Raw genomic sequence first — 17,140 nt, forward strand, 5'->3', positions numbered from 1 at the left:
CTGGGGTAGCTACAGGATAATCAAGTTGTCCCAGGTGAGGCTCACAGTCTTAATCCCCATTTTCCAGATGAGGTAACTGAGGCACAGAGAAGTGAAGTGACTTGCCCACAGACACCCAGCTGAGACGTGGCCGAGGCGGGATTCGAACCCATGACCTCGGACTCCTAAGCCCGGGCATCGGCGCTCGACGCTGGGCGCTCGGCTGCTTCTGCCTGGCGGTTGCTAGGGAGAAAAGGGACGCGCAGGCGCCGAGGCGGGGACGACGAGGAGGAGGAGGAGGAGGAGGAGGACGACGAAGAGCAGGAGGGGGAGCGGGGGCAGGAGCGGGGCCGGTCCTGCCGCCGCCCGCAACCCGCAGCCCTCCGCTCCCGATGGAGCCCGGGAAGGTGGGTGCGGGCGTGGGGGCAGGCCGCGGGGCAGCCGAACCTCCCCCACTATGCGAAGCGGCCTGGCGGCCTACAGTTTAAGGGGTCCCGCAGGGCGGACCTCCCCCTCCCCTCCCTTCCGTCCCGGGCCCCCGCCGAGCCCCGCACCCCTCTGGACCGATGCAGCGGAGGGACTGTTTAGGGGCCTGGACAGGACAGGCCGAGGGCCGAGACGCCGACAGAAGTGAGATGGGTCGTGTGGCCTCCTCCTTCTTCTCTTCCACGTCCTCCACCTCCATCTCCTCCTCCACTTCCATCTCTTCCTCCATCTCTCCATCTCCACATCCTCCCCCTCCTCTTCCACCTCCACCTCCTCCTCCTCCACCTCTTCCTCCACCTCCATCTCCTCCTCCACCTCCATCTCCTCCTCCACCTCCATCTCCTCCATCTCCATCACCACCTCCTCCTCCACCTCCTCCTCCACCACCTCCATCTCCACCACCTCCACCATCTCCTCCATCATCTCCACCTCCTCCAACTCAGAGGGGACGCCCTCAATTCTTTGTTGCTGAATTGTACTTTCCAAGCACTCATTACAGTGCTCTGTATACAGATTGAATGAATGAATCTTCTTCCTCCTGGAAGAGGCCCAGCTGGTCAATCGCCCCTTTCCCCCCCTTGCCATCTCCTAAAGATGTGATGGAGAGGAAGGCAGGAAGGGGCAGAGCCAGTTGGAGGAGTGGATTCATTCAGTCAGTCGTATTTATTGAGTACTTACTGTGTGCAGAGCACTGGACTAAGCACTTGGGATGTACAATTCGGCAACAGATAGAGACAATCCCTGCCCAACAACGGGTTCACAGTCTAAAAGGGGGAGGATTATTAAAGGAGAAGTATTAAAGATGTGATGGAGAGGAAAGCAGAAAGGAGCAGAGCCAGTTGGAGGAGTGGATTCATTCAGTCAGTCGTATTTATTGAGCACTTACTGTGTGCAGAGCCCTGTACTAAGCGCTTGGAAAGTACAAGAAAGAGAAGCAGCATGGCTTAGTGGAAAGAGCACGGGCTTGGGAGTCAGATGTCGTGGGTCCTAATCCCGGTTCTGCCAGTTGTCTTCTGTGGGACCTTGGGCAAGTCACTTAACTTCTCTGTGCCTTAGTTGCCTCATCTGTAGAAATGGGGATTAAAATATGTGAGCCCCATGTGGGACAGTCTGATTACCCTGTATCTACCCCAGTGGTTAGAACAGTGCTCAGCACATAGTAAGCGCTTAAGAAATACCATAATTGTTATTATTGCACTTCGGCAATAAAGAGAGACAATCCCTGTCCACACCGGGTTTATAGTCTAGAAGGAATAATCAGGCCTGCCCTTTCTGGGGCCAGCCCCACATCACTCTTGGCAGAGCTTTCAAGGCTGGAGACCTCAGGGAGATCTCCTAGTCGCCCTCTGCTCTGCTCTAGTGACCCAAGTTCTCGACAGCTTTGGGAAAGTGGCCATTTTACTTGTTGGAAGGGAGGAGTAACCAGTTAACCCATCACTGGCATTTTTGGGGCACTTATTGTGTACATTCTCTGTCTACAAGGAGATTACAGTGTAGAAGGGAAGACAGATATGAATATAATTGGATAAATGAGGGCTAGGTACATAAGTGCCGTTAAGATGAGGGTGGGGTGAATACCAAGTGCTTAAAGGGTACTGATCCAAGTGCTTGGGTCATGCAGAAGGGAGAGGGAGTAGGTGATTCCGCCCCTCAAAATTCTTCCACCGCAGTCCGAGCCCCAGGTCTCCTCCGTAGACTAAAGCCTCCTGACCTTATATAAGGGAGAGGGAAGTATAAAGTGTAAACCCTTTGTGCTTATCTGTTCACTATTTGTCCTGCTCAGTTCTTTAAAATATTGTATTTTTGTCCACTATCTTCTCCCCATAGATTACAAATTTCTGGAGTCATTTAAGTTACTTTATATTTTGGGAGGAATTCTTTAATATACCTCCTGAGATGGTCAGAGAATGTACTGAAGAGCAGTTTCAGAATGTGCTCCACTGACACAGATGGCTGGGGACTTGTGACATGAGACAAGTCCTCCTCAGCTGCCACTGAGCTATTCAGTCTTTTGGGAAGAAGGAAAACCCTGCAGCAGAAGAGGAACCTCAACAAAAGAAAAACCTACTAGGTGCAAAGAGACGTTAAGCACTGCACTATAACCAGCTCTAACTTTCGTGGACATGGTCTTCCCAGGGGACAGGGATCGGGTCTAATTCCCACCTATGTATTCTCTCCCGGCCTTAGCACAGTGCTTTGCACACAATAGGAGCTATTAGATTTGGTGTCTTTCTGCTCATTTCTGAAGATACACCAAAAGACTAGAGACAAGTATGTTTTTCTGTAGAAAGCTTTTAATAGAAATTTTCTTTGAGTGATGCAGTGTTGCCAGAGGTATAGTTTTAGAATGCTGTCTTAAGGTTCTTTTTCACCCTCATCTTGCTGGTAAAATAACCCATCTGTTAATTAAACATCCTGCATTGCTTGCATTTTGTATTTCCAAAGGCCTATTGCTTTTATGGACATCTTTTAGAAATCAAAATTAAGTAATAGCCTTGGTTGATAACCACAGCGGTGACCTCCAGGTCAGGTATTTCCTGGCAGTTGATGACAGGCTGTGTGAGACTGTCCGTGGCAAGTTATCATTAATTTGGGAAGAAATTAACCCAGAGGTTATGATTGCTCGATTAAACGATGAGCATAATATCACTTAAATGAATTATGTGCTTTCTCCCGTAATGAAAGGAAGGGTGTTAGGTCAAGTGACTCTAACTCCTTTCCAGTCAAGGTTTCTAAAAAAGGTTTGTTTTCTGTTACAACTCTTTAAAAATCTGAAGTCCGTTTTCCTCCTTGAGAAAACAGGAGACAGAAGAAATAGGCAAGAGAGGTCAGAAGAGAACCGGGAAAGCCCTGTGTTGTTGAAATCAAGGACCCAGAGAGTGTCAAGGAGAAAAGAGAGGTCAGCAGTAGCAAAGGCAGTCAAGAAGTTAAGGGGGATTAGGACAGAGTAGAGCCCAATAATTTTGGCCAAAAGAAGGTCATGGGAGATCACGAAAGCATGATCTGCAAAGAGCAAAATGGTTACAAACCAGATTACAGAGTTGAGAAGAGTTGATGGAGAGGAATAATAACAGTAGTGATATATGTATGTGTGTGTGTGTGTGTGTGTGTATCTATCTATCTCTATGTGTATATATATATATATAATTTGGGAAATAGTTTGAAGAGTGGCAGTAGTTGAAGGGGACCATGGGAAGACATTTTATTGTGGGAAAGAGTTGGGTATGTTGGAAGGGAAAGACTGAAGGGAAAGACTGAAATAAGAGTGAGAGGTTGAAGGGAATGAGGGGTAAATGTTTTTAAGAGTTCAGAAGGAATGAGGTTCATAGCAAAGGTTATAGGATTTAGATTTTAAGATCAGGCAGGAGTCCTTTAAGACTAAGCTCGAGGTGAGCAGGGGCCATCTCTGCCAACTTTGTTCTATTCTCCCAAGCACTTAGTATAGTACTTTGCACACAGTAAGGGCTTAATAAATACCACTACTACTAATAATAATGTTGGTATTTGTTAAGCGCTTACTATGTGCCGAGCACTGTTCTAAGCGCTGGGGTAGACATAGGGGAATCAGGTTGTCCCACGTGGGGCTCACAGTCTTAATCCCCATTTTACAGATGAGGGAACTGAGGCACAGAGAAGTTAAGTGACTTGCCCACAGTCACACAGCCGACAAGTGGCAGAGCTGGGATTCGAACTCATGAGCCCTGCCTCCAAAGCCCGTGCTCTTTCCACTGAGCCACGCTGATGATGATGATGATGATCATGATGGTCCTCAATTTGAAAAACAGCTGGGGAGGAGAAGGTTGGGATTAAACCCAGGAGAGCACTGAGGGGTAGTGACAGCCATTTAGAAAGTTCACTTTTGTTGGCCCGTATCCTGCTCAGCGAGATTGTCAGGGCTTAGGAGAGAAGGAGTTTGGGGCACTGGGGACTTCAAGAGGGAGTTAAAAGTCCAAAATAGTTGGTTTGGGATGTGGGTGTTGGAGTTGGGAAGGGAGGTAGAATAGTGCTTGCTGTTTAGCCAATGAAAGGGCAGAGTCAGAAGGTACATTTGAAATGGCAAAGGCTGTCCTTTCTCCTCTTCAACTAGCCCTTTCATCAAACCTGATGGATTGCTAAAATTTGATCTCAGTAGGCTTGAGCTATTGTTTAGCTCAATCTCATGCAATATTTCAAAATGACACAGAGGTTGGGACAAAATCTGGCCTTTCAGATTGCCATCTAGCCACCATCATTTCCATGTGGGGTAATATAGGGTCTTGCAAACAATGAAATTTGAAAGTACTATTATCATCTGTTTCAAAATTAATAGTTAAATTACATACAAAACTCAAAAGACTTAAAAATGTAGTGACACTAGGTGACTATCTTTTTAGCAAGCGGATTTAGTTTTAGTGTATGTAAAAAGCACAAATGGGTAAAAAAAAAAGTACCAGAGCTCATAAAATTCAGTCTTTTCTTTTTCTCTTTTTTTCAAAAAGGGCTGCATTTTAGCCTCAAGTCGTATCCTATCATTTTATTTGGTTTCATGAAACCTCTGATTCAGGCTCAGTTTAAGAATCAGAGGTTTAAAATTATTTAGAAGGTTTTTTTGAGAGAAAAATGCTTTGATTTGAGGGTGATAATTCTGTCAGTCTAGATATAGTCAAGTTGTTTTTGGTGTCTTCATTGCAATTATCCAAGCTACATTTTTCAGATGCCAGATAGGTAGTATAGGTAGTAAATGTTCACAAACCCATGATACTAATTAATGTGTTAGGTAAGAATAAATTAAATGTCTGGTCCCGGTTAAACTTGAACACCATATGGGACCTATTCTCAATCAGTGGAGTAATATTTAGTAACATTTATAATGAGTTCTGCTTGTGAGAGTTTTATAAAATTTGGAGATGTGATCAGAAAAATACACTATAGAATGGTTATTTAAGGAAATAGGTCCCTATAGAACTGAAGTTTGTTTTGGGGACATAGTTTATAGTAGGTTCCCTCTAATAAATGAACATATTATCTGCACTACCTTTAATAGCCCCATAAAACATTCCTATTCAAAGAAAAAAATTAAATCTAATAGTTGTTTATCCCAGCATTCAAATGGCTTTTTTTAAGCTTAACTGCATTCTTTTTTTTTCTGTTTTTAGAGGACAAAAGAAGATACTTGGAAATCAGATGACCTTAAGAAACATATTAGGGTAAAACATTTTAAAGATTTTAAATGAGATTTCCATAATAGGATACATTTACTGTAGTTAATATTCATCCATGAGAATGTGCTTTCCAAGGACTCTGCCGCTTTAAGATGCTCTTCAATGGCCATTTACTTCCCTGCAGTCCAAGGGATAACCCGAATCCTGTGGAATTGTAATTGGGGCTGAGCCAAGATAGGACTCCCTTGGAAGCAGCCTGCTCTCACTTCCAGACGATCAAAGGGAACTAACCCCAAGGGTCTTGGAGAAACACACATAGTAAGCGCTGCACCCAATAACTGCTCAGTAAATGTCACTGATTAACTGATTGATTGAGACTCCTCAATTCCTATAGCTCCACTGAAACTTTGGAAATTAATAGGTGCTAGATTCCCTTGTAGAGTTCAGGGATTTAGCAGTCATAATGGGGGCAGAGTTGGGATCGCCCTGTCAATCAGTGATATTTACTGAGCACTTACTGTGTGCAGAGCAATGTACTAAGCACTTGGGAGAGTGCAATACAACAAGTTGGCAGCCATATTTGAATTAAAATACATTGCTGTAAAGGTTGATTTAGCTCATCGTTATGAAGTTGGGGAATTTGAGAGAACTCTGTTACTGGAGAGCTGGAGGTCTTTGGAATCCTTCAAGATAAAATGGATTTTAAGAGGGTAAAGAACGCTTTTCCTTGAGCACTAATTTTTTTTCATTTATCAATTTTAGGTATCTCAGTCAGATGGTCAAAAAGAAGAGAAGAAACATAGAGACAAGAAACTGCAAAGAGATTTAGAGGCTAATGACATAGTTGAGTACAAAGACTATAAATACCTGGAAAGAGACAGAACTATAGTAAAGAATAAAGAAAGAACTAGAGAAGGGGACAGTCATCGTACTGAAAGAGAAAAACAAAGAGAGAGAGAAAGAAAGAAAGATCCAAGGGAAAGTGAAAAATACAAAGAAAGGCATCGAGAGCAAGATGTGGAGAGGGAAAAGCATCTCAGCCGAGGAAAAGATAAAGACCGAGCCCGAGAGAAAGAGAGGTACCTTAAAAAAGAACATAAGCAATTGGTTGGACATCATAATCTGAAGGCGTCTGAAGGAAGAGGTAAAGAACATCTTGAAAGATTAGAAAAAAAGAGTCTGTCGGGTAGGTTGACTTGCTTTTTTGGTCATATTTTGAGCTTTTTTCCTCTATTACTGTTATTGGTAGTGGTATGCATTAAATGCTTGCTATGTGCAAAATAAACACTGCGTACCTATGAAGTAAACAGATGAGATGTGTTCTAAAATGGGGGTAAGCCAAAGGATAGAACAATATCAGTGGAAAACAAAGCAACAATAAACTATAAAGTTGACCATCATTAACTATATAAGCACAGTTATTAGAAGGGAGAAGTCCTGACTTGTCTTAAAGCTCTCTTGAGGCAGAGTCTTTCTTTACAAACCCCTACAACCTCTCCAGCCTTAGATCAGATCTGATCTTGGTGGCAGGAGCCTGCTCAGAGTTAGTCTGGCAGGAAGAAGAGAGGCTGGTTTGGCACCAAGTGGCCTAAGGGGCCAAGGTGCTCCTAATCTTGGGGTGGGCTCTGGGCGATGTCGATCTCTTGAAATTTTGCCTTCCACTCACAAGTAATTAGTTCCAGGAGTGGATGGATCACGGGCCTGGAAGTCAGAAGGACCTGGGTTCTTATCCTGGCTCCATCATGTGCCTGCTGTGCCATCTCTGTTTATTGCCATTGTTCTTGTCTGTCCGTCTCCCCCGATTAGACTGTAAGCCCGTCAAACGGCAGGGACTGTCTCTATCTGTTGCCGACTTGTTCATCCCAAGCGCTTAGTACAGTGCTCTGCACATAGTAAGCGCTCAATAAATACTATTGAATGAATGAATGAATCTTGGGCAAGTCACTTCACTTCTCTGTGACTGTTACCTCATCTGTAAAGCGGGGATTAAGACCGTGTGCCCCATTTGGGATATGGACTGTGTCCAACCTGATTAACCTGTAACCCCAGAGCTCAGTACAGTGTCTGGCACTAAGTAATGCTTAACAAATACCATTTTGAAAGTCTGGGCATCACCTTGAAGGAATTGCTAACTACTGAAAGTTTCTCAAAAGTTTCTAAAATTCATTCCTTTAGAACAACATCTTTTAACTTAACTGTTTTTTTTCTGAAGGCAGTCTTTTTTAATCATTTGTTTGGTGTTAATTATAGCTGTTAGTCTGAAGGCACCCTTTTATGGGTGTCTTTGAACATTAGACATCTAGGGTGCTGTCTCAACAACAAATGAAAATTGGATGTAGGTCTTACAAAAAGTATATTTTAAAAATCATTCTGTTCTTTGAAATAATTGATCCTGTCACTATCCCCACCCGCTAGGAATTCTAAGACTAGAAATGTTCAGCCTTCACAGTGCAGAAGATGATTTAATAATAAATGTCCTCAGTAATGAGATGTTGCAAGAACATTCTCGAGTGATCTGGGCTTGCGAGTGTAAGAAAATGTTTTTCATTATTGTAGAAAATAAGACAAGAGGTAAAGAGAGAGTGAGAAGTTATGAAAGCGGAGAAAAAAGATATGAAGACAGAGAAAGGCGACATCAAGAAACTAGAGATGACAGAGATAAAAGGCACCGAGAAAGAAAAGATGAAGACAGAGAAAGGAGGCATCAAGAAAGAAAAGTAAAAAATCCAAAATGTATTTCACATTTTAGAATCACAAAGTAGAGGAAAATGTAAACTAAAAGATTTTCTAGTAAATTTTGTCAAATGGGTAGTTAAAAAGCCTAGGAGGAAACCTCAAGTTAAATTTTCTACTTTTAGATCTTGAATATTATTCTTTTAATAAATTCCAGAATTGTATTTATTTTTGATAAGGGCACTATGTTTCTGAAATGACTAAGGGAATAATGTTTGTAGAAGGTTGTTACGCAAATTCAAATTCAAAAGCTTAACATAAAGACATTACTGCTCATGGTGAGTTTAAAGCTACTACTGTAGCCATCGAAAGAAACTGAAGGAAATCAGGTCATGTAAACAAAGGTAGACAAAATGCTTGCAAGGAATAACAGAATTTCTAGCCCACCCTTAGGGCTAGAAGGCTCAATAGATCTTTTGAAATACTTTCATTTTCCAAGCAGGCAGATGATTTCCTTTTTATTTTCCAGGGTTAGAAGTAAGAACTATTGTGTTTTAATTGAAATCATACGTTTTCCAAGATATTTCATTTTGGTTTTGATTTTACAGTTTATTGATGGCAAAGACAATCATGTTAAATATTTGCTCAATAAAGATGAAGATCGAGAAAGGAGGCACAAGAGACAAAAAGAGCAAATTCGAGAAACTAAGGATCAAGAAAAAAGTGCCCTTAGGGAAAAAAGAGAAGGATTGTCAAGAGAAAAAAGTAGCTCATTGCCTGGTAAAGATGGTGAAGAGAAGCATAAAGAAAAACAACAAAAAGAAAGACCTTCTTTTGGTGATGATAGACAAAGAAGCACTATGGAAAAAAAAGAAAGAAAAGCGAGAGAAGAACCCACAAAGAAAGGGGATTTGAAGGTTATTTTCCCTCCCATATTAGAAATGGAATCTCTCACAAAGTTCAATTATTCCTTTATATTCCACCTGAGACCAACATGCTTGGAAAAAAATCATATTATTTATAAAATCTAATAAGCAGCCTTGGACTGCTGAGGTTAATGCCAAGATTTATTGCCCCAAACTAAATATTGGCATAAGCAAGACTGAAGTCAATATTCACTTTGAGGGGTGATAAATCTTGCTACGCGGAGAAATATGAAGTCATTATGTATCATTAGATTCTGAATGTATTCATGAGAAATGTCTAGAAATCCATTACCTAGTACTGTGCTCCTCACACAGAGGGCATGCAGTGAAGACAGCCTACTGACTGACTTAAATAGAGCTTTTAAAAGAAACTTTTTTATTGTAGGAAAGAGGAAATTAAAGATCTAGGAAAATGATTTTAATATCCCAATCAAGACACGAGGTGGCATTTTGATTTTATAGAACATTGTAATTGACTGCAAGGAATTTAAAAAGGGGGCATAGGTTTATAGTATTCTGAAATCTATTTGGTTGAAATTATTCTAATCTCAATATATTTATTTCCAAATTGTTCGGCGGAAATTTTTATAGTCATTACCTGGGAGTGACCTGTGACCTATCCATCTTAACTGAAATGTGTAACAAGCTCATTGTTTTATTCTTGGAAAATGCTCCCTTTAAATGTTAAGAATGCTGATTGTTACTTTCCAGATTAATTACAGGTCAACTTTTAACATGAATGAAAAAAACATGGAAATAAACTGTCTGGCTGAAAGGGTGGGTAGGCAGGAAACCTAGATTATAGTCCAGGGGGTAGGAAGATTTTAGAGAAGAGTAACTCCTTAGCTGCTCTTAATCAGAGCAGTTTCAAGGCTTTGTGTTTGTGAAAAGCAATAATGAAGGTGGTAATAAAAAAGCTAGCATTTCTTTCAAAGAGCTCAAACTATTTTCCCAAGCTTTGGCATGCTATTTTTAATGAGTTAGGATTCAGGGTCTTTGTAATTAATATTTGATGGTAATGTTAACAATAATTATTTAAATTCCTATAGTTTCTTTAAAACAACTCATAGGGCTTTGGTAGATATTATTTTGTTTAACTTCACCCCTCCTTATAACAGAGGGAGAAATTGAGGCAAAGGGAGTGACTTGCCTAGGGTTTCAATTGTGATTAGAACCTGGACTAAAATCTAGGTTTCCTGCCTACCCACCCTTTCAGCCAAACAGTTAATTTCCATTTTTTTCATTCATGTTAAAAGTTGACCTGTAATTAATCTGGAAAGTAATAATCAGCATTCTTAACATTTAAAAGGAGCATTTTTCAAGAATAAAACAATGAGCTTGTTACATATTTCAGTTAAGATGGATAGGTCACATTATTGAAGTACTAAAATAGAAAGAAAAAAAGGGTCTTCAGTTTTATTCCTGGCAAGACAAATAAATATACCTGGAATATTCATCCTTTCTATTATAATGGTCCTCAACAATCTCATTACAAATATGCAAAATTATTGTGTATATTTTAAAACAATTTTGAATCAGAAAACTAGTCAAACTCATTATTACTTGGTAAGTAGTACACTGCCCACGCAGAATTGATGATTATGAATGTTTAGCATCAAAAAAATACACATTCATCATTTTAACATCTTTATTCACCAGCTTCCCCTATACATTTTTCTGGGCATGATGGCTCTCCATTTCATAGTGCACTGCAAAAGCTGTTTCAATTTATTTTAAATTGGAATTCAGAGATGTTTGACCAGTAATGGAAATATAAATCAATACATGGTTTTCTTTTTTTTTTATCAGCAGGATGATCACAGAAATCAAGGAGCAAGTTCAAAAAGAGAATCTGGATTACACAGCTGGTATGCAAAATCAGCATTTTAACCTACAGTTGACAGATTGATGCTCACAAACAGAGCATCATGGCTTAGCGGATAGAGCACGGGCTTGGGAGTCAGAAGGACTTGGGTTTTAATCCCGGCTCCGCCACTTGTCTGCTGTGTGAATTTGGGCAAGTCACTTCACTTCTCTGGGCCTCAGTTATCTCGTCTGTAAAATGGGGATTAAGACCAAGAGCCCCATGCGGGACAGGAACTGTATCCAACCTGATTAGCTTGAGCCAATCCCAACGCTTAGAACAGTGCTTGACAAAAGCCATTATTATCATTATTATTAGTAGTAACCCCTCCCGCCCCACTTCTAAACACTATCCAGGGACTGAAGGCAAGGCCCGGTGGCAATCTGATTGTCAGAGGTTTGGCTGGAGCAGAAAGTGGGATTGAGAGCAGCTAAGGAGAAATTCTTCTCTAAGGTCTCGCCACCCCCTGGCCTAAGGTCTTGTCACGACTGGAAGGCTCTGGAGAGTCATCGTTCTGCAGGCAACAGTTTGTTACAACATCATTTTGCGCACATATACTTGCGGGAATCGCTACAGAAACGACCTACTGGTTGTGTTCCCGCTGATGGGAAGAAAGTAAGTGGCCCTTTTTAGGAGGTTCAGGTAATTTTACTGCCCTGGAAATGTACTCTATGAAACCTTAGAAAAAGTTAAAACCTCTGCCCAAAACCAGCCACTTATTCCCTTATTTTTAGAAGCACTATTGAAACAGCAAGCCCTATGGGAAAAATGGCTTCTAAGGAAATGCAGAAAATAATTGTGTGAAATAAGGTCATTCCAGAAATTAGGCTTTGCCAGCAAAGGTCTAAAAAGAAGAGCAGTTTTGAAGCAGGACTTTCAATTGATGCATTGGTTTGTTAAGACATTTTTGGGTAAGAGTTACTTTGTATGAGCTTTGAATTGAGATAGGATTTCTCAGAATAATATTTAGGAGTTTATATAAGAGTTTCCTAAGGAGAGAGTTCAAATTCATTTATTCAGAAGAAGAAGGGCAAGTATCTTTTTATGTTAATCCATATATTGCCATTTTTAATTTCCTTATCCTGAATGCTTGTTGAAATATTTAAAGTTGTGGGAATATTTCAATATACATTTTCTAGTTGAGCAGAAAAAACACTTGACCACTTTGGTTATGATACCTTTCTCTTTGGACATTTTCATTTCTCCTTTTCAAAATGTGTAGAGGGTTTTTTGGTAGGTAGAATGATCTTGCTTTTAAAACAACCTTCTTTTTTTTATTATGATCTCTGTTGGTTTCTAGGAATATACAGAATTCAATAAAAACCATTGGAAAAGAAAACAAAGATACCAAAAAAAAGGTAAAATATTTCACTTTGGGATATTATAATTCATGGATTTTATTAATGAATGGTAATTACTGAGTATTTACTAAACTACTTGGGAGAGGACAGTACAATAGAGTTGGTAGACATGAGCTGTGCCCTTAAGTGTACGGTCTAGTAGAAACAGATAGGGGAAGGAGCAGAAAAGAAGGTTATGTACATAAGTACATAGGACTTGAGGTGGAGTGATGGTACTTAAGGGGTATAGGCCCTAAAGGGTGAGGGAGCGAGAGGTTAGTCAGGGAAGGCTTCTTGGAGGAGATGGGATTTTAGTAGGGGTTTGATGATGGGGAGAGGATGAGCTGTCAAGTATGAAGAGGGAGGGAGTTTAGGGCAGAGGGAGGATTTGCTCAAGGGGTTGCCCAAGGAAGGTGAGAGGGGAGATCAAGATACCGAACTAAACAGGGGAATTAGCAACATAATAGAGTCAAAAGAAACAGTACAGTTTTACAGCAAAGTAACAACAATATAGGCTTGGAAGAAGAATCACTTATACAAAATTGAAGGTATTTAAAATCCTTAGTAATATTGTGAATGTACTGTATAATGATGGAAACAATGTTTTGATTTTCATATCTTAATACGACTTCGTGCGATTAATGACAGTAACTATCAATTGTGCTTTTCTGGCTATTGTTCTACTCCTTTCTTCCTGCTTTGAGAGAAGGCATTTCCTGGAAGGCCAGATGCCACTAAAGTGATAGTATGTTTTTCCTGCAAGAAGTAATTCATCATTCTGGGGTTAAGATTCAGCTTTCCCGAAGAGTAGTGAATTTTAAACTCAGAAAGTATTCAGTTTTGTTTTTGAAAGGTGCAGGAGGTGATTATTTTTGTCAAAAAGCTAGGAGACTTTGTTAGGGAAAACATGACTCCCACCGAAAACTTGTTTTTCAGGATCATAAGCTCCCTGATGTAACTCTTCCTAGCCGTATATGGAAAGGCTAAAGTATCAAACAGACTTGAAACTATTCACTGAGGGAAACTGAAAATATATTCTCAGAGGGATTTAATTTAGGAGGTAACTGTTCACCGATCTAGGATAAACTTTCTATTTAAGGGCATTAAATGGTAACAAACCAAACAAACCATCACCAATTTTGGGAGAAATTGGGGACGAGAACTGAGCTGTTCAATAGGGCTCTGAGCCAGTGTGGCTCCTCTTCTACCCCTTTCAGCAATCCCAGATCCTCACTGCCCCCAAGTTCTGTTTACTGTGCTCCAGTTCTGATGGAAAAAGAGCCTAGAAGACAACAAGCAGTGTGAAAACAGTGTGGCATAGTGGATAGAGCATGGCCTTGGGAGTCAAAGGACCTGGATTCTAATCCTAGCTCCACTATTTCCCTGCTGTCTGACCTCAGGCCAATCACATAACTCATCTGTGCCTCAGTTTTCTCATCTGTAAGATGGGGATTCAGTGCCTGTTCTCCCTCCTGCTTAGGGCGGGGACTGTCTCTGAATTGATTACACTGTGTCTACCCCAGCGCTTAGTACAGTGCTTGACACATAGTAAGCACTTAGTAAATACCACAATTCTTCTTATCATTATTATTATGCTTATTTTTCCCTTGTAAAATTCTGTATATAAAGGTGATGAGAGCTTTTAAAAGAATCATATATGCAGCCATGGATAATGCACTCTTTGATAATCTGGAGTTGACTGTTTGAATGCAGCCATCAAATAAAATTTTTTTTTGTGAATTTTGAAAAACTTTTCACTAACTGGCTTTCACGTTTTCTCCCTTACAATTCATGTTATTACCTGTACCCGTGACCCGCAAGGGTGAATCAAATACTTCCTGGGAGGAAACTATTCCTGAATTAAAGTTGCCTGACCACCAGGTTAACATTAAGTATCCAGGAAAATCTAATTTATTAAACCATGCCTTTCTATGAAGAAAGAGTTCATGAGTAATCAGTTTACTTTCTGAAAGCAATAGTGATGTTATTTGTGAAGCACTTACTGTGTTTCAAGCACAGTTCTAAGCCCTGGGGTAGATACAAGGTCATCCTTGTGAACACCATCCCTGTTTCACCTGGGGCTTCCAGTCTGTGAGAACAGGGATTGAATCCCCATCTTCCAAGTGAGGAAACTGAGACCCAGAGAAATTAAGAGACTTGCCCAAGGTCACACAGCAAGCAGTCGACCGAACCAGGATTAGAACCGAGGTCCTTGAACTCTCAGGCGTGGTCTCTTTTCATTAGTCCATGCTGCTTCCCATTATTGACTGAATAATGATAATAATACTGGCAGTTGTTAAGTGCTTACTATATGCCAAGCACTCTTCTAAGCACTGGGATAGATACAAGGTTATCAGGTCATCCCACTTGGGGCTCTGTCTTGTTCCCCATTTTACAGATGAGGTAACTGAGGCCCAGAGAAGTTAAGTGACTTGCCCAAAGTCACACAGCTGATAAGTGGCGGAGCCGGGATTAGAACCCACGACCTCTGACTCCCAAGCCTGGGCTTTTTCCACTATGCTTATAATTAGTTGGATTTTCCTGAGCTTCGGTAACGTGACAGGTTCTAAAGCTTCTTTGCAATCTCCTTCCATATCCACATTTAAATAGTATTTCCATGAGTGTATGTTTGCAGGAAAGCATCTTGTTTTTAATGTTCAGAAATGGTACATTTAGTGTTAGATTGGTTTCAAACACTTGCATTGGTTTAGATTGTGCCTTCTGGCAGAGATTTTATGAGAAATTTTATGAGAATTATGAGAAACTTAGTTTTCTCATAGTTAAGTCTAAATTAATGGCTTCCAGTTTTTGACATTCAAATCCATCTTGCAATTTCTTTATGTTCCATTACATTAGCCCAGCCAAGAAGATCACATGTCAGTATGGACATCTGCCCAGAAGCCAGCCAGTGATGAAGCTGATGTAAGGAAATGCCTATTTATTCACGATGTTTTCATTCCTGAAAAATATCTTTCAAAAACATATGTCCAGAATGAAATTCAAGGGCTTTTTAAAATGAGGCTTAATATAAAATCTTCCTTTTTTAAGAATACTGAAAATGATTTTTAGATACTGTGAAACTTACAGTTTTACCAGATTGAAAACACTTGATATTCCTAAGAGCAATTTGAAACATTGAATGAAGGTGGAAATGTAATAAAATTGAGAAGCAGCGTGGCCTACTGGTAAGAGCATGGGCTTGGGAGTCAGAGGACCTGGGTTCTAATCTCAGCTCTGCCACATACCTGCTGTGTGACTTTGGGCAAGTCACTACACTTCTCTGGGCCTCAATTCCCTCATTTGCAAAATGAGGATTCAATACCTGTTCTCCTCCTACTTAGATTGTGAGCCCCATGTGGGACCTGACTATCTTGTATCTACCCCAGCGCTTAGTATGGTTATTGACATGTAGTAAGCGCTTAAACACTATTGTTATTATTAGGATGATGATTATTGTTATTGTCATCATCATCATCACTGCACACTTCTCCCAGAACTAAAGCCCCTTTTGTCAGGAACTGACATTTTTGTGTGAACTTCATAGAGAGGAAATGTGTAAAGGGCTTTGCATTTTGAGAAGCACGTAATCTGGGGAGTGGTCCTCCATTTAATAGAAGAGTTGCATTACCCCAAAGTGTACTCTCTTTGCTCATAGCCCCCAGTTCAGTAGTGTCCTCCTCTTACAAGACAGGTTCTGGAGGCAGGCCACCTCAGCATAATGGTTTAAGGTGCCACAAATGTTTTACAGTTTAGTGCTCAAGGCATAATCTGAGTGAAGCTTCTTTGGTTGGTTTGTCTGTTCAGGGTATTGGCGATACCCCTAGCTCCCCTAGTATATGCCTGCTTCATGTGGAGAATTTCCATCTAAGTTAGCAGCTCTCTGATCTGCTGCTGGCTCTATCACTGCCTAACTTAGCTCTTCCGGTTGCCAGTGAGTTGGTGGTGGAAAATCAGCAGTGTCCACTGTAACGGTTCCCTTGCTGCCCCTGGGTACCACTTTGGAAGGTGCTGTGTGTCACCTGCTGTTATGAACAGGAAAGGAAAGCATATAGTAATAATAATTATGGAATTAAGCAGTTACTAGGGGCCAAGCGCTGAAATAGATGCACATGAGCAGCTAAGATGCAGATAAAATGAGAAGCAGAATGACCTAACGGATAGAGCACAGCTTGAGAGTCTGAAGGACCTGGGTTCTAATCCCAGCTCCCCCACTTGTTTGCTGTGTCTCTTCATGTCTCTGGGCCTCAGCTACTTCATCAGTAAAATGGGAATTAAGACTGTGAGCCCCATTTGGGACATGGACTGTGTCCGACTTGATTAGCTTGTATCTACCCCAGCACTTAGAACAGTGCTTGAAACACAGTTAAGGCTTAACAAATAGCATTTTAAAAAAAGAAAGATAATCAGTCCGTGTCCCAGAGAGGGCAATCTAAGAGGGAGGGAGAGCAAGTGTTATTAGTTCCATTTTTTAGATGAGAAAACTGAAGTCAAAAGAGGGCAAGTGACTTGCCCAAGGCCAAACAGCAGGCTAGTGGCAGAACTGGGCTTTAGAACCCAGGACACCTGACTCTTAGCTTTCCTTGGCTGTCCCCTTAGCACTTGCGGGAGGAAGGGTCAAGCTCACTGACATTTAAGTTGGCTTGCAAAGTAACCCAAGTGAAGAAGTGCAGTTACCCTCTAAGGGTTTTTCAGGTAATAAGATTAAAGGTTTTGAAACCAAAATTTCATATT

At 40.9% G+C, this 17,140-nt stretch overlaps 1 protein-coding gene across 2 annotated transcripts in view; it reads left to right on the forward strand.

Annotated features, from left to right (window-relative positions):
* The first annotated feature begins 287 nt into the window (after positions 1 to 287).
* DYNC2I1 (dynein 2 intermediate chain 1) overlaps positions 288 to 17,140 on the forward strand; it is a 41,594-nt gene continuing 24,741 nt past the window's right edge. The window contains exons 1-8 of one of the 2 annotated variants that reach the window (XM_007667850.3): positions 288 to 386; positions 5,601 to 5,651; positions 6,369 to 6,792; positions 8,163 to 8,323; positions 8,888 to 9,196; positions 11,015 to 11,073; positions 12,370 to 12,427; positions 15,266 to 15,331. In XM_007667850.3, coding sequence (XP_007666040.1) covers positions 372 to 386; positions 5,601 to 5,651; positions 6,369 to 6,792; positions 8,163 to 8,323; positions 8,888 to 9,196; positions 11,015 to 11,073; positions 12,370 to 12,427; positions 15,266 to 15,331 — 1,143 coding nt within the window. In that variant the 5' untranslated portion in view covers positions 288 to 371. The remainder of the gene's footprint in view (positions 387 to 5,600; positions 5,652 to 6,368; positions 6,793 to 8,162; positions 8,324 to 8,887; positions 9,197 to 11,014; positions 11,074 to 12,369; positions 12,428 to 15,265; positions 15,332 to 17,140) is intronic. The other variant, XM_029078206.1, reaches the window with a different exon arrangement.

The sequence above is a fragment of the Ornithorhynchus anatinus genome, chromosome 13, assembly GCF_004115215.2.
Source record: "Ornithorhynchus anatinus isolate Pmale09 chromosome 13, mOrnAna1.pri.v4, whole genome shotgun sequence".
Lineage (NCBI taxonomy): Eukaryota > Metazoa > Chordata > Mammalia > Monotremata > Ornithorhynchidae > Ornithorhynchus > Ornithorhynchus anatinus.